Source organism: Photinus pyralis, unplaced genomic scaffold (genome assembly GCF_008802855.1).
Source record: "Photinus pyralis isolate 1611_PpyrPB1 unplaced genomic scaffold, Ppyr1.3 Ppyr1.4_LG4, whole genome shotgun sequence".
Taxonomy (NCBI): Eukaryota; Metazoa; Arthropoda; class Insecta; order Coleoptera; family Lampyridae; genus Photinus; species Photinus pyralis.
In genome coordinates, this window is record NW_022170511.1 from 34,712,747 (window position 1) to 34,731,955 (window position 19,209).

A 19,209-nucleotide genomic window follows, 5' to 3' on the forward strand; every position below is an offset into this window, starting at 1 on the left:
TAAAATAGTTGCTTATTTATCTCCTCAAGAGAATGACAACTTTGGTACTAATTTATGAACGTCAGTAATGTAAATTATGCCATTGCACCAAATTAAAAAAAATCCATTCCTTTCATTCAAAATTTCACAAGCTGAGATGTGATGAATGAGATTAATTATAAAATTGCACGTACAATGTAAATGTAATTACACCTTGTATCGCGCCCGTCTGTATTATTCTGCAGAGAATTACTTTTTTACGACGAAGAAATTAAACTAAGAGGGTACCAAGTTCGCACTACAACAACACTTGAAAAGAGCCATTACGATTTCGTTACAGAAATTAAATACATTTCAAAAATATGTATCTACGCTTGAGCAGCGAATAAAACCCGTTATCACGTTTCAAATCTTCATTTTAATTGCAAAATTTTCTTGCGTAATCAAATTTTCCAGTAAATTTATTAACATCAAAACGAAAATTAGGATAATATTTACGCTCTGGGAACAATGCAATGTAAATTTTATGAGGTGATTCGAAATTACTGAATCATTAATGAGCCTTTATGTTAGCAATTTTGTTCGCTCTAGCCAGTATATACACTTTGCATTCTATTTATTCCGGCTCTGATTGTTGGCTTAACGTTATTTCGCAGTCTGCAGGAATTTATGTATAGATAATTTATCGAATATAGTCGGCGGCATGCTTCCTTTCAACCATCAATTAATTTTTAATATTATTACCTAAAGTTTAATCAAACTTTTAAAACTAGAAGCCAGCAGACTTTCTTTTACACTCTATTTCGACGTAGTACGCCCCGGTTTTCTTACGAAAGTTGTGGTGGTATGCGTAATAATTAATTCTCTGTCTTATTGGATGAATTTGTATAACCTTAAATTTAATCACTATTACTATATACTTGATCACTCTAGGAACTGGAGACAGTTTTTGTTCTTCATCGTGTTCTTGCTGAAAATTTTAACATTTTTTCAGCAGATTTTATTGGCTTTGTATGCCATTTTATATTTCCCGATAAATGATGAAACCGGAGGCCAGCTTACTCTCACTCTTTTCGTTAACTGAGTTAATTTTCGGTCTACTACGACTGAACGTATAAATTCCAGTGCCCGGCACCGATTGGCCACGGAAACGCGAACTAGTATTAGAGCTTGAAATGGCCTGCTTCCGAACCCGACATTTAAGGCACTATTTGGCCCAACTGTTAGCAGCAGTAAATCCGCCTAAACCAGTATAACTTTCATTGAAACACTTCAATGCATATTCATGAAGTGAAAAAATTAAGATATGAATCAAAAGAGGAATTAATTCATTAATCCTTTCAACTAAGTTAATATAATTTAATTGCAGTTTGCGTATTTAGAAAACTTAATTCAATTTCTAATTACAAATAATTGACACCCATTCGCATAGTTTCGCGCGGCTTAAATTTAATTAATCATAATTAAGCACAATGCATAATTTCAACCAAGTTAAGATTAATTAACTCTGTCTACAGCCCGTGCCCCCATCGCCAGCATCAAGACATCTTAATTATTCAATATAATTGAAAAGATAGTACCTTTGCAATATTCCTGTAATTATCGCCTAAATTACTCCTGTATTTTTTTGTATTAGCTATATGCTGTAGAACCGTTTCTATGCCAATAAAGCCTGTTGAGGATCCAGAACAAGAGAGGAATATTAAATAAAATAAACAGAAAAATAAATCTGTTGATTCCGGAATAATGACCTCGCTATCCTCTATCGGAACATTACTAATCCCCGAACCCTGGAGTGCCTTCCATTTTAAATCAAATAATAAAGAATAATTGTTCCACTTCGACTCTTCTGAATCTTCCTCAACTAAAACTTAACTCTATTTTAGCAATTCTAAAATATTGTTAGTAATAAAAAATTCGTGTCAGCTTTAGACCAAGCTGTAGAAGCCATGAATTGGAAGTGGGGGTGTACTATAAACAATAAAAACTGACATTCACCGTATTACGAAATTATTCCTTTACCATTAGACGTTTTCAAAGCTTGTAAATTACGCGCGCTATTTAGTTCACCCACACCTTATTTATATCTCAATTATTATGAATTAAGTTTACAATTATATTCAGTTCAATCAACTTAAAGGCGACCGTTTATATAACAATAAATTAACCTATACGTTTTTGGTAACTGACAGTTTATTATTTGTAAACTTTTCGATCGTTAATACGTTCCGATTACAAATCACGAAATTCTTGGGGTATATTTTAGCATTCAGTCGAGTACCTCTCAATAACGGTTTTAAAACTGAGACGTGACGCACCTCGGGAAAAATTGCTCAATAGATTAGAGTTGGAAATAAATCTCATTAAATGTATGCGTTGCGATTCCAAAATCTTGATTGTAGCTAACGGAGAAGGATGTCATTTATAAAACTTGGTACGTTAAACATGAATGTTAATGTTAATGTGTGTGTACATTTAAGAGGAAATTATGGGGTATGTAATACACAGACGGCTTAGGCAAATCTCTTGGGAGAGTGAGAATAACTCAAACGTGTAATTAGCAACACGATTCAGGCGCTTATTTTCTACAACCCACGCCCACAAATTGTAAGGTAAAAGGGAACGTTCCCCGTGTTAAAGAAATGTCAAAACTCAAAGTGTTTCACGCAAATGGCGCCTGGCAATAATTTTGAGATTTGAAGACGGAGTCTCGCTTTATTTGGGGCTTTTGCAGGTCGTCACAATGCGTACGTGCCGAATGGAGACGGGGTAGATTTTCCGAGGCACGTTTCTATAATAACATTTTTATTAGTAGCCGCACGACGGTGAAGATGACATTAAGTTCGCAGTAAACTCAACAGGACTGACAGTTGCGACCTCGCTTATCCCGACTGATAAATGACCTAGACTTAGATATTTATAGAATTGTTAGAGTTTATTATGTCATTACATGTCGGTATAGTACAACCATAAAGGCGTTTACTGATATTAATCCCGGTTACGACAGGGTTTTCGATACATATTTTCAATTTGCGGCTCACTTGACGATATAATATTTCCACGCAAGTATCCGCTCGTCTCCTGTAATCCGAATATATAAAAATTGAGGAATGGCTAGGTTGCGATAGCCGGTCGTCATTTCATGCAAGTACCTATAAACCACCTTTTTGCGTAACATTCAGATCGTACCGTGACTCGGATTAAGCTTAAAGTATACTATATAAAGCCATGTTATACGTATGCGTAGGTATTATACTACATACATATATTCCCATCCCCATCACAAAGTTTTTTGTAAGGGTTGACCCCGGAAATATTATTCGTGTTGTCAATACCAGTGCAATAGTCCTTATCAACTAAAAAAGTTGTTACTTTTACTTGGTGATGAACGTAGCCATAGCGGTATATTCCATCATGCAACACATGATCCTCATTATTCAGTATTTGTTGTTAAGATCATCATAATTTGTTGCTAAGCGAGTTGCCAAGAAAATAATATGTAATGTCAGAATAATAAAAATAAAATAAATCTATCAAGTCAAGAAGCGTATTTTTATTGAATAAGAGTGGTTTTTACGGGTAGTAGAATCCATTCTCAACATTTTGGCGACCCCGATGTGATTGTGTTGTGGATAAGCGTATACGATTTGTTTGTACTATGGATAAATTGAAGAAGGCAAGAACACCAGTACGGACCCAATTAACAAGGTTAATAAATACAATAGGAGAATTGCTCAATCAAGAATCGATCGATGAATTAACATTACAAATTAAGTTAGAAAGTTTACACGAGAATGCTCCAAAAATCGACGATTATGACAGTAATATTTTGGAGTTAATGGCAGAAGATGATAGTATAGGAGAAGATTCACAAGAAACTGAGTTTCTCGCACAAGAAAAGTACAGAGAATCTTATAGGATGGCTAAAATCAAAACTGAAAACTATTTTGAAGGTAAAAGGGTCGCGACTAATGATAAAGCTTCAAATGTGGTAGTTAGTGAAGGACTTTCGCCTACAGTAAATGTACGAACACCACACAACACCAAATATCCAAAAATTACAATTAAAAGGTTTGAGGGCGATTTAAAGGAATGGTTAGGATTCTGGGCTCAATTCAAAAATATACACGAAGATCCGCAATTGCCTGTTTCAGAAAAGTTTCAATATTTGGTGCAGTCAATTACAAAAGGCTCCAAAGCATATGGCGTCGTGTCAAGTTATCCCCNAATTCGTTTAAATTCTTCCATAAAGTTGGCACTGCGCAATGCGCATGCGCAAAACCAAATTTTGAAATTGGCGTTTGATTTTCCTTTATCCCAAGTGCCTATGTATCAAATTTCGTTTAAATTCTTCCATAAATATAAAAGTTGGCACTGCGCATGCGCAAAACCAAATTCTGAAATTGGCGGTTGATTTTCCTTTATTCCAAGTGCTATGTATCAAATTTCATTCAAATACTTTTATAAGTAAAAAAGTTTGCAATTCGGTTTATAAATGGTCGAGATGCGAAAGGGCACTGTGAATTTTGAATCGATTGTCGTACGCTCGTTGTGAGTAGATCAAGTGCGCGCTGCTCCGACAAACAAGTTATTCTGATTATAATTTACTGTGTTTAACGTAATATTTTGATGGAATACACTAGGGAACAAAAAATGGAGATCAGCACAATTATAAAAGAATCGATTACAGCGTTGCTAGAAGACCGGGATTTTATGGACAAATTGGCCGCTAAAGTTGCAATGTCCATTGAGAAAAAGTTGGAGGATTTCAAAATACAAACGGAGGGCCGGTTGAATAATCTGAAGAAAGAAAATGTAAAGCTAGCTACTGAATTGGACGAATTAAAGCAGTATTCGAGAAGGAATAATATCCGCGTTTTTGGTATTCCCGAAACTTCAGGTGAGAATGTTGAAGATAAGTTTCTATCTGTTACAAAAGATAGAATGTCCATTGTCCTTATGCCGAACGAAATTGAGCGCTGTCACCGCATTGGCAAGAAAATTAACAATAAACCACGTCCCGTCATCATCAAATTCATGAGTTATAAAACTAAGGCGCTACTGTACTTAAATAAAAAATTGCTTAAGGGTACGGGAATTACATTACGGGAGGACCTTACTAGCGATCGCGCGAAGTTGTATAAATTGGCAGTGGATAAATATGGGTTTAATAACGTATGGACATACGACGGTGTCATAAAATTAAAGTTAAAAAACACGATACAATCAATTAGAAGTGCCGATGATATCGGTCTGGATTGAACGTGCTTTTCTAGTAGTGAGGATTCGTTCCCAGTTCTTAATTATTAATAGGTGATAGCATTACAATGATTTTTTTGTTTTTATTTAAGAATGAACACAGTTTATTTATTACGTTTTAGTTATAGTTATTGATGTCGAAGCGCGTACTGATAAATACGCAAGCAGCAGGGGTTTCTACATTTCAATTATTAAAACCACTTGAATTACTATATTTGTTTGTACACATTCTGTTTAGATAATTTTTTTGGAATTTCCGTATTTTTCTTTTTGTAATTTTGTTATACATACATACCTAAGCATAATCTTATCAAGAGAGAATTTTTATTTGTTACCCATCGGTTGATAGTTTTGTTAACATGAGAATATAGGCAATACTACAGATTCACATATCATGGAAACTTTGATCGAAATATAAAACATTATTCATTAACGTTCAATTTTATTTCTGAGCAACGCAAATTGTTATAATGACATTTAGTGTTGCGCATATTAATGTCAGATCGCTCCTTAATAATTTTCAGACTTTTTCGGAAAGGATTTTGCCATTTTCGTATGACGTAGTAGGCGTTACAGAAACATGGCTAAATGGTAACGTTCATACTGACGCTATTAATCTCGATACCTATGTATTCATTCGGTCAGATAGACAAACTAGTAGAGGTGGTGATTTTGGTGTCTACCTAAAAGGTAATATTCCTTATTCACTAATACTTAATCAAGTCACCCAGAGTATTGAGCACTTATGGGTTAAGCTATACTTATCAAATTTGACATTGGTTCTAGGTGTGATTTACAGACCCCCTAACTCTGAGATGCAATCGTTCCTATCAACCATAGAGGATACTTTAGCGGATATATATCCACAAGAAGGTAATGTTATATGTGTAGGTGATTATAATATTGACTTATTTAAATTCAATACAAATGCAGATAATTTAATTGCAATACATGAAATTTTTAATTTAAAACAGATTATTAACGTACCAACGCGGGTTACTAGCGATTCGGCGACCTTAATAGATTTGTTATTCCTGAACCTAGACAATCCTGTAGTTAATTCTGGAACTGTTGATATCGACATATCAGACCATTTTTTAATCTTCTGTGAATTACAGGTAGACCAGCCTGTAGCAGAAACCCCCAATATTGTTTCATTTCGTCAGCTTCACAATATTGACAAACAACAATTTCAAAAACATATGGAGGACGCTAAATTACAATTAGATTCAATTTTTGTGATTCAAAATATTGACGATAAAGTTTCACTTTTAAATCAACAAATTCTCTCCTGGTTTAATTATCATGCACCTTTAAAAAGACGGCAGGGTTGTACCAAAATTTCACCCTGGATCACACCAAATATTAAATTGATGCAGAAACTAAGGGATAAAGCGTTTAATAGTTACAAAAAATGTAAAACATCGGGGAAATGGGAGTACTATAAGCAATTAAGAAATTTCACTACAAATGCCATCAGAAATGAAAGGAGAGCCTACCTTAAACATAAGTTAGAGAATAGTACAGTTAAGGAGAAGTGGGCGGAATTGAAAAAACTAAATACTAGCAAGACACGTCGTACTATTCCCACTAAACTTAAGGACCCTAACTTAATGAATTCTTATTTTGTAGGATCCACAATACAAATATCCGGAGCTCAACAAAATCTCATTAACTACTATAATGTCACGTGTTCTGTAAATGATAGTTTTTCTTTCAACCTGGTTACTGAGATGGAAGTCACTAGTATTGTATACAAAATAAAAACAAAAGCATTTGGTACCGACGGTTTAAATATAGATCTTGTTTTATATTGCTGTCCTTATATTATCAAATATATAACACATATAGTTAATGAATGTTTGCAAAATTCATACTTTCCTCGTGAATGGAAACAAGCAAAAGTTATTCCCTTGCCAAAAATCAATTCGCCGACAGAATATAGCCATCTACGGTGTATTAGTATCTTGCCGGTCATGTCGAAAGTTTTGGAAAAGATAATGGAATTGCAAATAAGAGCATATCTTGATAAGCAGGAGATTATACTCCCAACTCAATCGGGGTTTAGAAAAGGATACAGCTGTATTACAACCCTAGCTGATATTACTGATGACATTATGGCTGCTGTAGACCAAAATAAGATTTCAGTTTTAATTTTGCTTGACTATTCCAAGGCCTTCGACATGATTAGTCATCCTCTCTTAGTTGCAATATTACACTACATCGGGTTTAGCCAAAAGGATCGGCTGCTTCTAGAATCATTTACATCAGATAGAAGTCAAAGGGTATTTATAGACGGAAAAACATCACAATCCCTGGCACTTACTAGAGGAGTTCCACAAGGATCTATATTAGGGCCGCTGCTTTACACAGTTTATACCTCCCAGTTTCATAAGGTAATTCGTTTTTGCAAAAGTCACTTTTTTGCTGACGACACGCAACTACTGACTTCTTTTTCTCCTAATCAAATGGCAGATGTAAACACATTTATTAATGAAGATCTGGAAAGTTTGCTTTCAATATCAAATGATCACGGCCTTCAAATAAACCCTAAAAAATCAATGGCCATAGTATTTGGTTCCGAGCGCAATAGGACTAACGCTATGAATAATTTGCAGTTAATATTGGGTGGTGCTAGGTTAACTTTTACCGATAAAGTAAACAGTTTGGGTATCATTATAGATCACAAACTTAGATTCACGAGTTACGTAACCCATATGCTGCAAAAGAGTTACAGTGCTCTCAAGCTAATTTACTGACATCGTCACATTCTTGGACAAAACCTCAAGAAAATTTTATGTGAGTCACTAGTACTATCGCATCTTAATTACGGTGATGTATTATATGCTCCTTGCTTAACCGTGTTTGACATTAAAAGACTGCAGAAGGTTCAAAACTCCTGCTTACGTTTGATGTTTGGTGTGCGACGAGGAAGGCATATATCCCATAAACGAATAATAGTTCAATGGTTGACAATGTTTGACAGAAGAGTTCTACATATGACATGCTTTTATTATAAAATCTTAAAGTATAAAACTCCTCCTTACCTTGCCAACAAAGTAACATTTAGAACCGATATCCATAATATAAATATTCGAAGGAAAGATCTTATCACAATTCCCCGCCACTACAAGTCAATTTTCAAACGATCGTTCTCCTACAACATTGCGAAATGGGTAAATCATTTTCATATCAATGATCTCACTATGTCATGTCATACGTTAAAATCAAAAATTAGAGAACGGCTATTGATCGACGATTAGTATGTGTAACAATTGACAGTCAGCACATAACATATCAAACCCGAAAGTATTTCTAACGCTTCCGTGATACATACATAGTATCTGTACTTTTGTAAACGCCCTATTTTGCTTGGTAAATAATAAGAAAATCTCTCTATTTTAAAATCACAACTCTACTGCAACATTTTACAATCAGGTTCATGCGGAAGAACAGTATTCTGGCTTTGAGTCAGTTGTCTGAGCTTGAATCCTTATTTCATTAAGTGTACAATACAAATGTTTTGTTTTCTTATCTTTTTTGTAAATTATTGGAAAACCTAATGAAATAAAAATTATTATTATTATTATTATTATTATTATCAAATGCGCCCAGGGGAATGAATAGAAGAGGGACCGCAATAATGGAGTAGGTAGATATTTTGGGATTGGGTGCATTGCTTAATTTAGGGAGTACAATTTGATGGTTTTTATTGTGTACATAATCATTCTCTAAGTGGGCCGGTCGTAGCATGATGGTTCATCCCAAAAAAACTATAGCCCAAATTAAATGGTGCTTTATTTCGGTTTTTAGTTAAACGATAGAGTGCGCGTTTTAAGGGAAAAAAATCAAATGAGGCGTGTAAAACCCTTCTTAGCTTTATGCGTTGGCTGAACTTTTCTATAAAGCGGTGAAATTGAAATCTCGATAAATTATAGAAAGCTGAAATGGTTATTTCCATAAAAGTCAGAAGGATGGCATATTACTGGCGAGGAAATATTTAATTTCCGAGTCAAGTATAATGTCATTTTACTCACGAGTTTTGTATTACCTAAATTTTACCAAAAATCGTATTTTAATATAAAATTTCAATTTTTATAGAACTTTTTATTAATTTCAATCTGTCAGTGATGACAGGAGTCATTATAGACATTTAGCAATGTCACAGGTGCGGCCGGTAAGGTGACAGGCGGCAAGAATCGTAGTCTGGTCCATGGTCTTGTTTGCCTCTGTCATGGACACTAAAATTTCGTGATATAAGTAAAGTAGGCTTCATGAAAATGAAGGTTTCATGACGATTTTGGGTAACAGTTATTTGAACAAACTCGTTCAATTGACATACTTGCTACGCTCGTGAGTCAAACTTTTCACACGAGTTGAAAAACTTCACTTTCTTCTCAAGTTTTACACATAATTTTTTTCTGAAACTACAATCAAAGTTGAAAAATTATCGTATGCAATAATGAAGTTTGACACATAGCAATCTAGATACGGGTATGTTTCAATTTTAAATGTCATTATTAAGATTAACGCAGCAATTGTTTTTTACTTTCCTCACTAGTGATGAGGAAAATCACATTTTCTTCACTCTTTTTAGAGACGAAAGTAGTTGTTTCTAAAGTAGTTTCAGAAAAGCGATTTTAATTCATTCTAAATGAGAGTTTTTTAGGTTTCCTAGTTTTAGATTAGAAAATTTGGTCGCACTTAATTTGCTGAATTTTATCGTACGTACAGAACATTTCATTTTTTAAAGTTCTGTTCCATGTTATCCGAAAAGCGTGTTAAGCTAAGTTTTGGGTACTTGTTTTTCATAATGAAAATTGTGACGTAATTAATGTCAATGTGGAGAGAGTCTTTTTTTTAGTTGAAAAGTAAAAGTATGCCCCCCTACTAGGAGAACAATTGTAGCATACCAAATATTTACATGGTATGTAATCAGGGTGCTGATTTAAAAGTCTTCTAATACGGAAGATTCGCCCTGCTTCCGAAAAGATTCGCCCTCCTGAATATTCGTCGTCGGAAGACAGACAGACAAAACCATCACATAACGGAAATCTTTTTTCTTCCGAAAAATTCCTCTAACAATTCGCCATCTGATTAAAAATATTTTTTAAGCTCTTATTCCATTTAGGTACACAAAAACTAGGTTACAAGATTTTCAAGTAATAACATTTAAAATTACTCTTTGCATCCGTCATTTATTTCATAAAAGTGAAATTTCAGAACCATAAATGGAAGATATGACATATGGGCATCACGCGAAACTAAATTTCAAGCAGAATAAATAAAAAAAAAATAAGAGTTACTTCGGTTTTCAGAATAACTCCTACCAATAGATTTTCACATTCTATAAGCGTTCCCGCAAACGTTCAACTATAACTCTTGATAAGCAAATTGCACAGTTCAGTCTAGATACGCTCAAAAACTTATCAATTTTTGAGTTTAGAAGAGACGCAAATATTTTAATAGCAACCTGTTCCAGCACCTGAGACACTTGACAGAGTACCTTTATGAAACCTCTAATTTTTCCTTTTGTCATTTTTCGCGTGCACTTATCGTACAGAAAACAGTAGTCTCGTATTTTAGAAATCTGACAAAATTCTCTGTGTGGTTATTGTTTTTAGCGCATTTTCCAACTCATTATGCGCACTTTCTCCGTCCGTCCGATGCCTTAACTGCTCCTACAGTTTTCGATAAATTTAGTTCGCTCTGGCACCTCAACTAAGAAAAGGAATAAATTATTATTATTATTCTCCCTTTATTAATCGTTCTTACTTTGTACTTAGTTTTAAAATAGGGTGAGCTTAAAGGGATAAAACAAAGTAGTGCTCGCATATAAACATATAAATCAACGTTTTAAATGTCTCTATCTCACTTAATTTTTGTTATATAGAAAATTCCCGGTGAGTAACATTTTTAGAATTAAAAAAGCTACAATTTGAAGCTGTAGCATTTGTTTACGTAGCTCCAACTGTTTTGGAGTTCTCTTGAGGAGAAGGCCGTTTTTCACAAAATTGCAGAAATTCGTTTTTCACTTTTAGCTTCAAAAATTTTCTAAACTGGTCACACTTCTAGAATGTATTACTAATATGTACGTACCTAATTAGAGAAAACTGGTAGTTAGGGTGGTAATTAGGGGGTTGCTTTCGCTGAAAGAGTAGGAACCTGGCTTATTTTCATCATCACTCGCTTAATTTTTATATTAAAGTTTGTTCTTAAAAAAAAGAAGAAAGGGTTTTTAAAGTTTTTTTTTTTAAATGCCTAATGTTGCCATTATTTCTGTGTGAAACTCTCTAACTTAGCGTTTCATGAACAAGAGGTAACCTATAACAATCCACAACTCGATTCGTATTGGTCGTACAGCAATAATTTAAAAAAAACATTTTCTTTGTTTTTTAAAAGCTATGATTTTGTTCTTCACAGTTTTTTTTAATAAAACGCATACTTTTCGAGATTTTCAATTAAAAACATTGGTCTGCTCTATGAAAACTCATGCTTTATGTCGGAAAAACTGGAAAAGTTCCCTTAGAATTAATTTTTGCATCTATTTCTGTAGTCAAAGAACAATAAAAAATTTCCACCTCTGAGATTAGGTGAAGGCTTGATTTTGATCCTTAGCATATTTCCTACCTACTGTCAAAATTTCAAGTTAATCGGTTCATTTTGAAAAAATTTCCAGGGAAAAGTCTTCATCTCCTGGACTATAATTATACAACACACACATCGTACTATTCCAGAATTAAAAACACGCTCTTTAAACGTTTAAACACATCCATAAAGTAAATTGAAAGAAATCAACTCGCGAAAGATCTACTAAAGTTAAATATTTATGAAAATGTAATGATGCAATTGCAACCCTCAATAATGAACATTGTAAAACATCAATATGGTAAACAATACAAATGCCTCGTACATTTTTAAAGAGGTTTAATAGTAATACAGGGCCGTAGGCAGGAAATTCATTCAAGACGGGCTGGATTTCCGATTGATCACATATTTATTACCGAGTCATATTCATAAAACTACAGCTATCAGTCGTATCTACTGCAGACCATATGCGCCCATCTCGACAAGGCGCGGAGAGTACCCTCAGTGAAATTTCGGAGGGGGCTCAGCTCCCCCTCTGGTACGTGCCTGTAGTAAAACGTATAAAAGTCGAAATACTGTACAGATATGTAATGAAGATCTACTATTAGATAATGATAACGACTTGATATTGTTAGTACCGAACGAATTAGTAATCAAATTGCTTCATACTTATTACTCTAACTTTACTTGATAGATTTGCAGTTTTAATTTAGCAATTTTTGCGGTGTTTTTGATAAGATCTTCCAGCAGTGGCCTACATTATTTTTAACGATCTGATTTAAATATACTGAGCTATGATTTTCGTTGAATATGCAGTTTCAGAGGGCAATTTTTGAAAATATTTCAGTACTCCCCCGCTGCCACGCAAGGTCTCGAGATGGAAAATCTTACGAGCTTAATACGGTTCTGAACTTAAAATCAAAACAATAGTCTATCTCTATAGCCTTACTATGGGGAGTCACGTATCAAACATTGAATAGCAGCTACATTTCACGTACCTACGTCACCATTCATTAAAGGAGTAATATATGGTGACCAATTCTATGAAACGCGTATAGGACGTCCGGAGAACGTGCAAATTAATGTACCTACGTGTCCATTTTTATGAATACTTTTTGTCTTAATTTTTTGGACGGTAGTTTATAGTTATATTGATGACGAAAAATTAATTTTCATCTACCATCGTCTGTTCCTGTACATCGCCCATCCACAATTTTTCGTACTGTTTACCATATACAGAAAATTGTCACGAGAACGCTGAATCCTAACGTCGAATGACATATACTCCATGGATTTTAGGTTTGCAACGCTCCACATGATGTAATAAATCATTATCTAACACCAATTTTATCGGGGAACTGCAAAACACATTAGCACATGAGCTAAATTGTGTGCTCTTCTTGTGATACTGTCATTTGGGTTAAGATGGTGGAGCAAAATTTTTATTTTATTAACTTCGTCGCGGAAACTCCAAATTTATTGCCTTGATGCATAATAGGACGTATTTATAAGAAAAAGGATATCCTTTGAAAAAATCAAAGGATTTACTTCACATTTTATTCAAAAAGAAAAAGAAGGAAAAGGCATACGCCAGATTTACTTCAGAAAATGTGCATCTAGTCCGAAGAAGGTTTTGTTGATTTAGTTTATTCGTGTACAATCAATTGTAGAGCAAAGGTGTTTAGTTTTCGAGATTTTGATACAATCCTAACTACCCAGTGCCCATTCGATATGGTGCACGTACGCCCACGAAAAGTGTACAAAAAAAGGCCCACTTCACCGTTTATATGTGATGCATAGGTACGATTTATAATCCTAAATCATTTCAAACGCCAAGAAGAGATATTTCATTGTCATTGTCTCTTTTCTTAAACGGTCGGAAATGTACGGTTCCCGTTAACACTTTCTACGGGCCGTTTTTCGGAAAATTTGAATGTACATAACACTAGATGTAGAATTAGAAACTACACCCATACTTTCTTATTTCTTATGGACGCTATATTGGATTATTACGGAATAAGATAGAGGACAAAAAGGAAATTCATTTGAATGCATCGCCCTAGTTACTCGTGTATGTTTTGTTGAGAAATCATATTTTTCTTGTACATTTATGTAAAAGTATAGAGTGTGACACGTCATTATTTTTCTTTTTTGTTCTTTATCTCATTCTGAAAAAATCCAATATGGTTCCTAAAAGAAATAAGAAAGAATTCTTTAAAAAGTAATTTAACTGATATTCTTTTTCGGAATGAAATTGTAGCGTTGTTAAAGGGCAACAAATAGTGGTCTTACCACCTAATAAGTTAACAAATAATTCGTTTCACTTTCTATAGGTAGTTAGTAACTACCAATTGATAGTGTGATGGGGATACATATCGATACTGTCGGTAAATCTGTCAATCGTTTAATACGACGTAAATAAAAGGGGTAGTAGCTTCTTAACAATTATACAATTATAAAGTATAATGAACAAATTTCTGAAATCAAAAGCGGTTTGGGGTGAGCTAGGGTCCCACTATCTGTCTCTGTCGTGGATCATCATTGGGACCTACCTAACGTTGAGAGATACAATGTATGTTAAGTCGGGTCCTCTTTTCCTGACAAAAAAAACACATTTGAAATTTTTGAAAAATCTTTGAAAATAACTGAGGTATCATCGAAAAACTGAAAATTCTGTTTTCAATTTCCCTAACTTGAACGGTTAACATTATATGGGCCTTTTTTTTCGGAGAATCTAAATCTGTTCAGAATTTTCATAACAGGCTAGATGTAGAAGCTACAGGCCACTAATTTCTTATCTCCTATGAACGCTACATTGAATTTTTACGGATTGTCGTAGAGGACAACTCATATCAATGCATCGCCATCACAGCCATATTGATTCAGCAAGATCTAGTTACCTGTTTTGTTGAGAAATGAATGTAAAGCATTTGATTTTTAAATTTTGATTGTAAATTTATGTTAAAGTGCTATTTTTCATTTTTTTGTCCTCTATCTCATTCAAAAATCCTATTGGCTCTCATAATAAATAAGAAAGTAAAGTAGCCTGTAGCGTTTATATCTAGCGTGTAGGGAAATTCTGAAACAGATTCAAATTCTTCGAAAAAAGTGACCATGGAAAGTGTTAAAGGAACCGTCTATTTGCGACCATTTTCAGTTTTTCAATGATATCTCAGATATCAAAGATTTTTCAAAGGCGGTTTAGTTAGTCACAGAAAGGGGCAACATTATCCCATTTAACCTACACTGTATCTCTCGCACCGTTACGGAGATCCCATGGTGAGCCACCAATTTGAACCACCCTGTACAGTGTACAAGTAGATAATATTTATATTATGTTTAGTAACTCCCTATCATTCCCCTTTCAATTGGTTCAACCAATTTTAATTTGGGATTATAAAAAAAACTGTTTTTGTATCTCCTGTGGAACAGTTAACGCTTTGTTGAATGTTGACATATCTTAACAAATAACAAATTGCGAATTAGTTGTACTTGAAAAATACTGTAAAAGTTAACTCTATTGGAAACTTATCAAATTCATGTCGCACTTCAAAAGGAAGCATTTTGTTCGATCTTTGTTAGATACATGAATAGAACAAGCTGTTGCCAGTTCAACTTTTTTCTGTTTAAGTATATTACTTGTTATAACGGTGCTGCAACAAGTGGCAAGCTGTCACTCTACTTCGATTTTAACACATGAATTTGTTGCACTTGTGGGTTCTGAATGGATTCCTTGTTTAGTAGATTAAGAAGTAAAGTAAATATTCCTTTCCTTGCCAGTGTACCCCATTAATTACCATCATGTCCGCTCCTGGAGTAACATCAAGCGCTTCCAACCGTCGTCAGAAACGTATGGGCCCCGCACCTTTTGCTTCTTTCGAGGACCTCTCAGACGAGGTGAGAACCCGTGTACGTATCAAGTAGCAAATCACAATGCTAACGCAACACTTTCACCTATTGCACTTCTCACACACGTAATTTCTCTGTTTAATCAGAGTTCTTTCATTTCCTAAATAAAACGTGTAACATTGCAGTTGGATAGTCCGGAGGATAAGCACCTGGGGCCTTCTGTGGTTCGTCTGCCGGGCATTCGAGAGGATGCGACGCCATGCACGCCGGTTCCGGATTGTATTTACACGGTAACAGGGGCACCGACCCCTGCACGCTCTAGCACCCCACCAAGCACAACAATTTCATCATTGTCAACACCGCAGGAGTCTCAGACTAGTACCAAAATGAGCCTACAAACACCAAGTACGCCTAGAATCGATATATCAAGAGCTAGTAGTTCCTCACATCACGAAGATAGTCGAGACAGCACACCTGAAAGAGAGCTTTTTGACGGACACGAACATGGAAGTGCCAAATTAGGGTTAGCGTTTAAAGAAGAAGGCGCTCTCGACCTGCGGTCTTCCACCGAAGAATTAGACTTTCACGATCCGCAAGAGAAAACGAAAGGGCACAGGGAACGGCCACAATCGCCTTGTTACCACGATTGTCAACGTAAAGATTCGCAAAGCTCCGAAATAGGCTTACTCTCAATTTCTGGAAGAACCTCACGATTATCTAGCATCGGTAGCCAGGGATCTGCACATAGCAGAATATCTAACGTTAGTCATTTATCTATCGTATCGGGGCAGTCCGGAAGATCACCCTCGCCTCACAAAATGTTATTGGAGACTTCCTTCTGTGGATATAAATCGCCAGTATCCCTCCCACAGCCGGTGGGTCAACATGAAGGCAAAATTGACGCGGAAGTTTTAGAAAAGGTACTGTTGGCACGCAAACATGATCCACGAGAAGCGATTTTGGCGGAGGGAATCACGATGGAAAAGAAAGCAAAAATGGAATCGAAAAAATCCGCCGAGAAAGTTCCAAAGTCGTCTCAAAAGCTAAACCCGGATATCACCATAACAGTTCAGAACCCTAGCGAAGTCGACAAGCCGAAACTTCCAAGAACTTTTGTATCCCCTAGCGGGGTGGAATATATTTACATACCTCTGAAGGGTCCCCTACCGCGCGACGACAGAAAAGGAAGCATCCAAAGGGTGGTGTCGGCCTCGCATGCGAGACCGACGGTTCAAGCAAAAGGCAAGGAAGCTCCTCTCGGTAAAAGTCGGTCAAAGTCGGCGTGTACTTCGCCATCTATTCAAAAATCGCCTTCGGTTCGTAGCAATGAAGAACCCAAGTATATACGAATTAAATTGAAACCTGATCACATGTATGAAGACGACGATAGTAGGACAGATGTGAGGAAACCTGCGTGTTTAAATTTGCACGAAGGTAGCAAAAAACAATTTCAATCGTTTACGCAGGTAGTTAGTGAACCTCCAGCTGAAAATTTGCACTCTATAGCTCACGCACCCGAGAAACCTATCGCCGGAGCAAGCCCTCAACCTACGCGGCACAAAGTCCTTAAAGAGCCTGCGAGTAGTAAAACACCGTCCCCGTCTCTGTCTAGAAGAAGCTCATTCACATCGCTGTTTAAAAGCCGCGAGACCGTGGTCAGTCCCGATTCACCCACTGTAGCCGGTTTTAAGCGTAAGAACACCATATCGGGTATTTTGAAGGACGCAAGCGAGAATATAAGGGAAAGAACTAGGAGTAGGTCTAAAAGTAGAGAAAGGGATAAATCCTCTGTATCCACTGCCCCATCGTCCACCGAAAGCATCGATAGCGCTAAATCGAAACCACAAAAGTCGGTGTTGTCCATCTTCAAGCCCAAAAAAAGCACAAAATCGAAGTCTGACTCGGCGAGCACGTCGCCCGAGAAGTTTCCCAACATTGATGCCATCACGAACGTAGAGTTTCAATTCGACAGTTCTCAGTCGAGTAGTAAAAAGTATTACGAAACCCCCCTCCCCGGTGAAAGTATACGGATACCACTCCATTCGCCTACTCATTACGAGGACCAATCTATTTTACAAGAATTTAAAAGTTCTAGTCAAGATTCTCAAGAAACTGTCATAGACACAACAAAGCGAGTGGCTGTTGATATCGAACACGACACCCCAACTCCAACACCGACAGTCAGCGCCGAAGTTAGTAAAAGACAAAACAGCCCCGGTAGCGAAAATGTAGTTTTTACAACGCAGTTAGGTAGCAATAACGATTTATTCACAACAAAGATACCGAAGGAGAAACAAACGAGTAAAACGCCAAACGAAATTAAACCCGAAATTAACCAAAACGGGATTGTAACTTTTCTAGCGAGTAACGAAAAAAATCCGCCGGCGATCGACAAAAGCGTAACACTCAACGAACTCAAGAGAGTGGCCGTCGATGACGAGGAACGAAATAAGATCACGAAAACGGAAAGCTTGAATTTGACAAAAGCCATCGTGGCGTCGATGAGTGAGCATCAGCTTTCCAAGGAAGCAGTCATCAAGGAACTGACCGAGGGTTCGAAATTTTTGCGGAATTCCGTATTGGGTTCGCTGACTAACGAAGAGCGTTACTCCTCGGAATCGGAGAAAGATAGTGAACTCGATTATTTAAAGGCGAAGAAAGAGGAGGAGAAAATGGAAGTGGAAGTGGTCGAACCGGAGCGGAAGGGTCTGGTGCTTCAACAGGATTCCTTCGACGATGAGTTGCCCTACGTTCCAACTACGCTGCCGCTGGAAAGATCAGTCGCGGTTCCGATAGTACCTGTAAAACAACGAGGAAGTTTCGAGGTGAGAACGTATCCCATCGAAAGGCCCAGATCGACGACCCCGATTAATCTAAGCACGCTGGAAGATTACTGTGAAGACGTTGTCGGATATATCAACACCGATAACATTACCAAAGCGATTGAGAAGTTGAAGATCTCTCTACCAAAGGATGACGCACCCGAACGTGTTACGAAGGCAAAATCTCCAAGAAAACCAACCGGTGGTGGCGCAAACTGGTTTGCGTTCACGGATAAGGGGGCGAAGTGGACTTCTCCTACTCAAGAAGGATCTCCCCCACCGTTACCCCCCAAAGGGATGCAAAAGGAGTGGATTAACTTTGAGGAAATTCCGGAACGGCGAAAACCCCCGCGTAGAATTCAAACAATTCCGTCTCGGGGAACGATTGAGGTACCCGAATCCGTTTTACAGGAGCACGTCGTTTACAGTTACGTAAACCCCGAAGATTGCAAATGCGAATGCCACGAGTTGGCGAGGGAGCGAGAGCACCAAACCCGGCAGCAGGAGGAGACTCGTGTCCAAGAAGACGAGGTACCTTTATTGGAAGACGAGCCGATAGAAGAAGAGAAGAGTTCGCAGGAGGTGGATCGGATTAAAGTGGAAACGACACAGTTCGACAGGCGGAGCATTATTAGGTAAGGTTCGATTTCTTCTTTGCGCTACCTAATTAATTGTGGTTAGTGATTCCTCTTTAGATCTAAGTACAAGTCTT

At 36.6% G+C, this 19,209-nt stretch overlaps 1 protein-coding gene across 1 annotated transcript in view; it reads left to right on the forward strand.

The window, feature by feature from the left end:
* The first annotated feature begins 5,625 nt into the window (after nt 1–5,625).
* The window catches only part of LOC116169102, a 14,135-nt gene continuing 551 nt past the window's right edge, over nt 5,626–19,209 (forward strand). The window contains exons 1-4 of the mRNA XM_031485130.1: nt 5,626–6,111; nt 15,607–15,723; nt 15,861–19,132; nt 19,179–19,204. Of these exons, the coding sequence (XP_031340990.1) occupies nt 15,628–15,723; nt 15,861–19,132; nt 19,179–19,204 (3,394 nt within the window). The 5' untranslated portion in view covers nt 5,626–6,111; nt 15,607–15,627. The remainder of the gene's footprint in view (nt 6,112–15,606; nt 15,724–15,860; nt 19,133–19,178; nt 19,205–19,209) is intronic.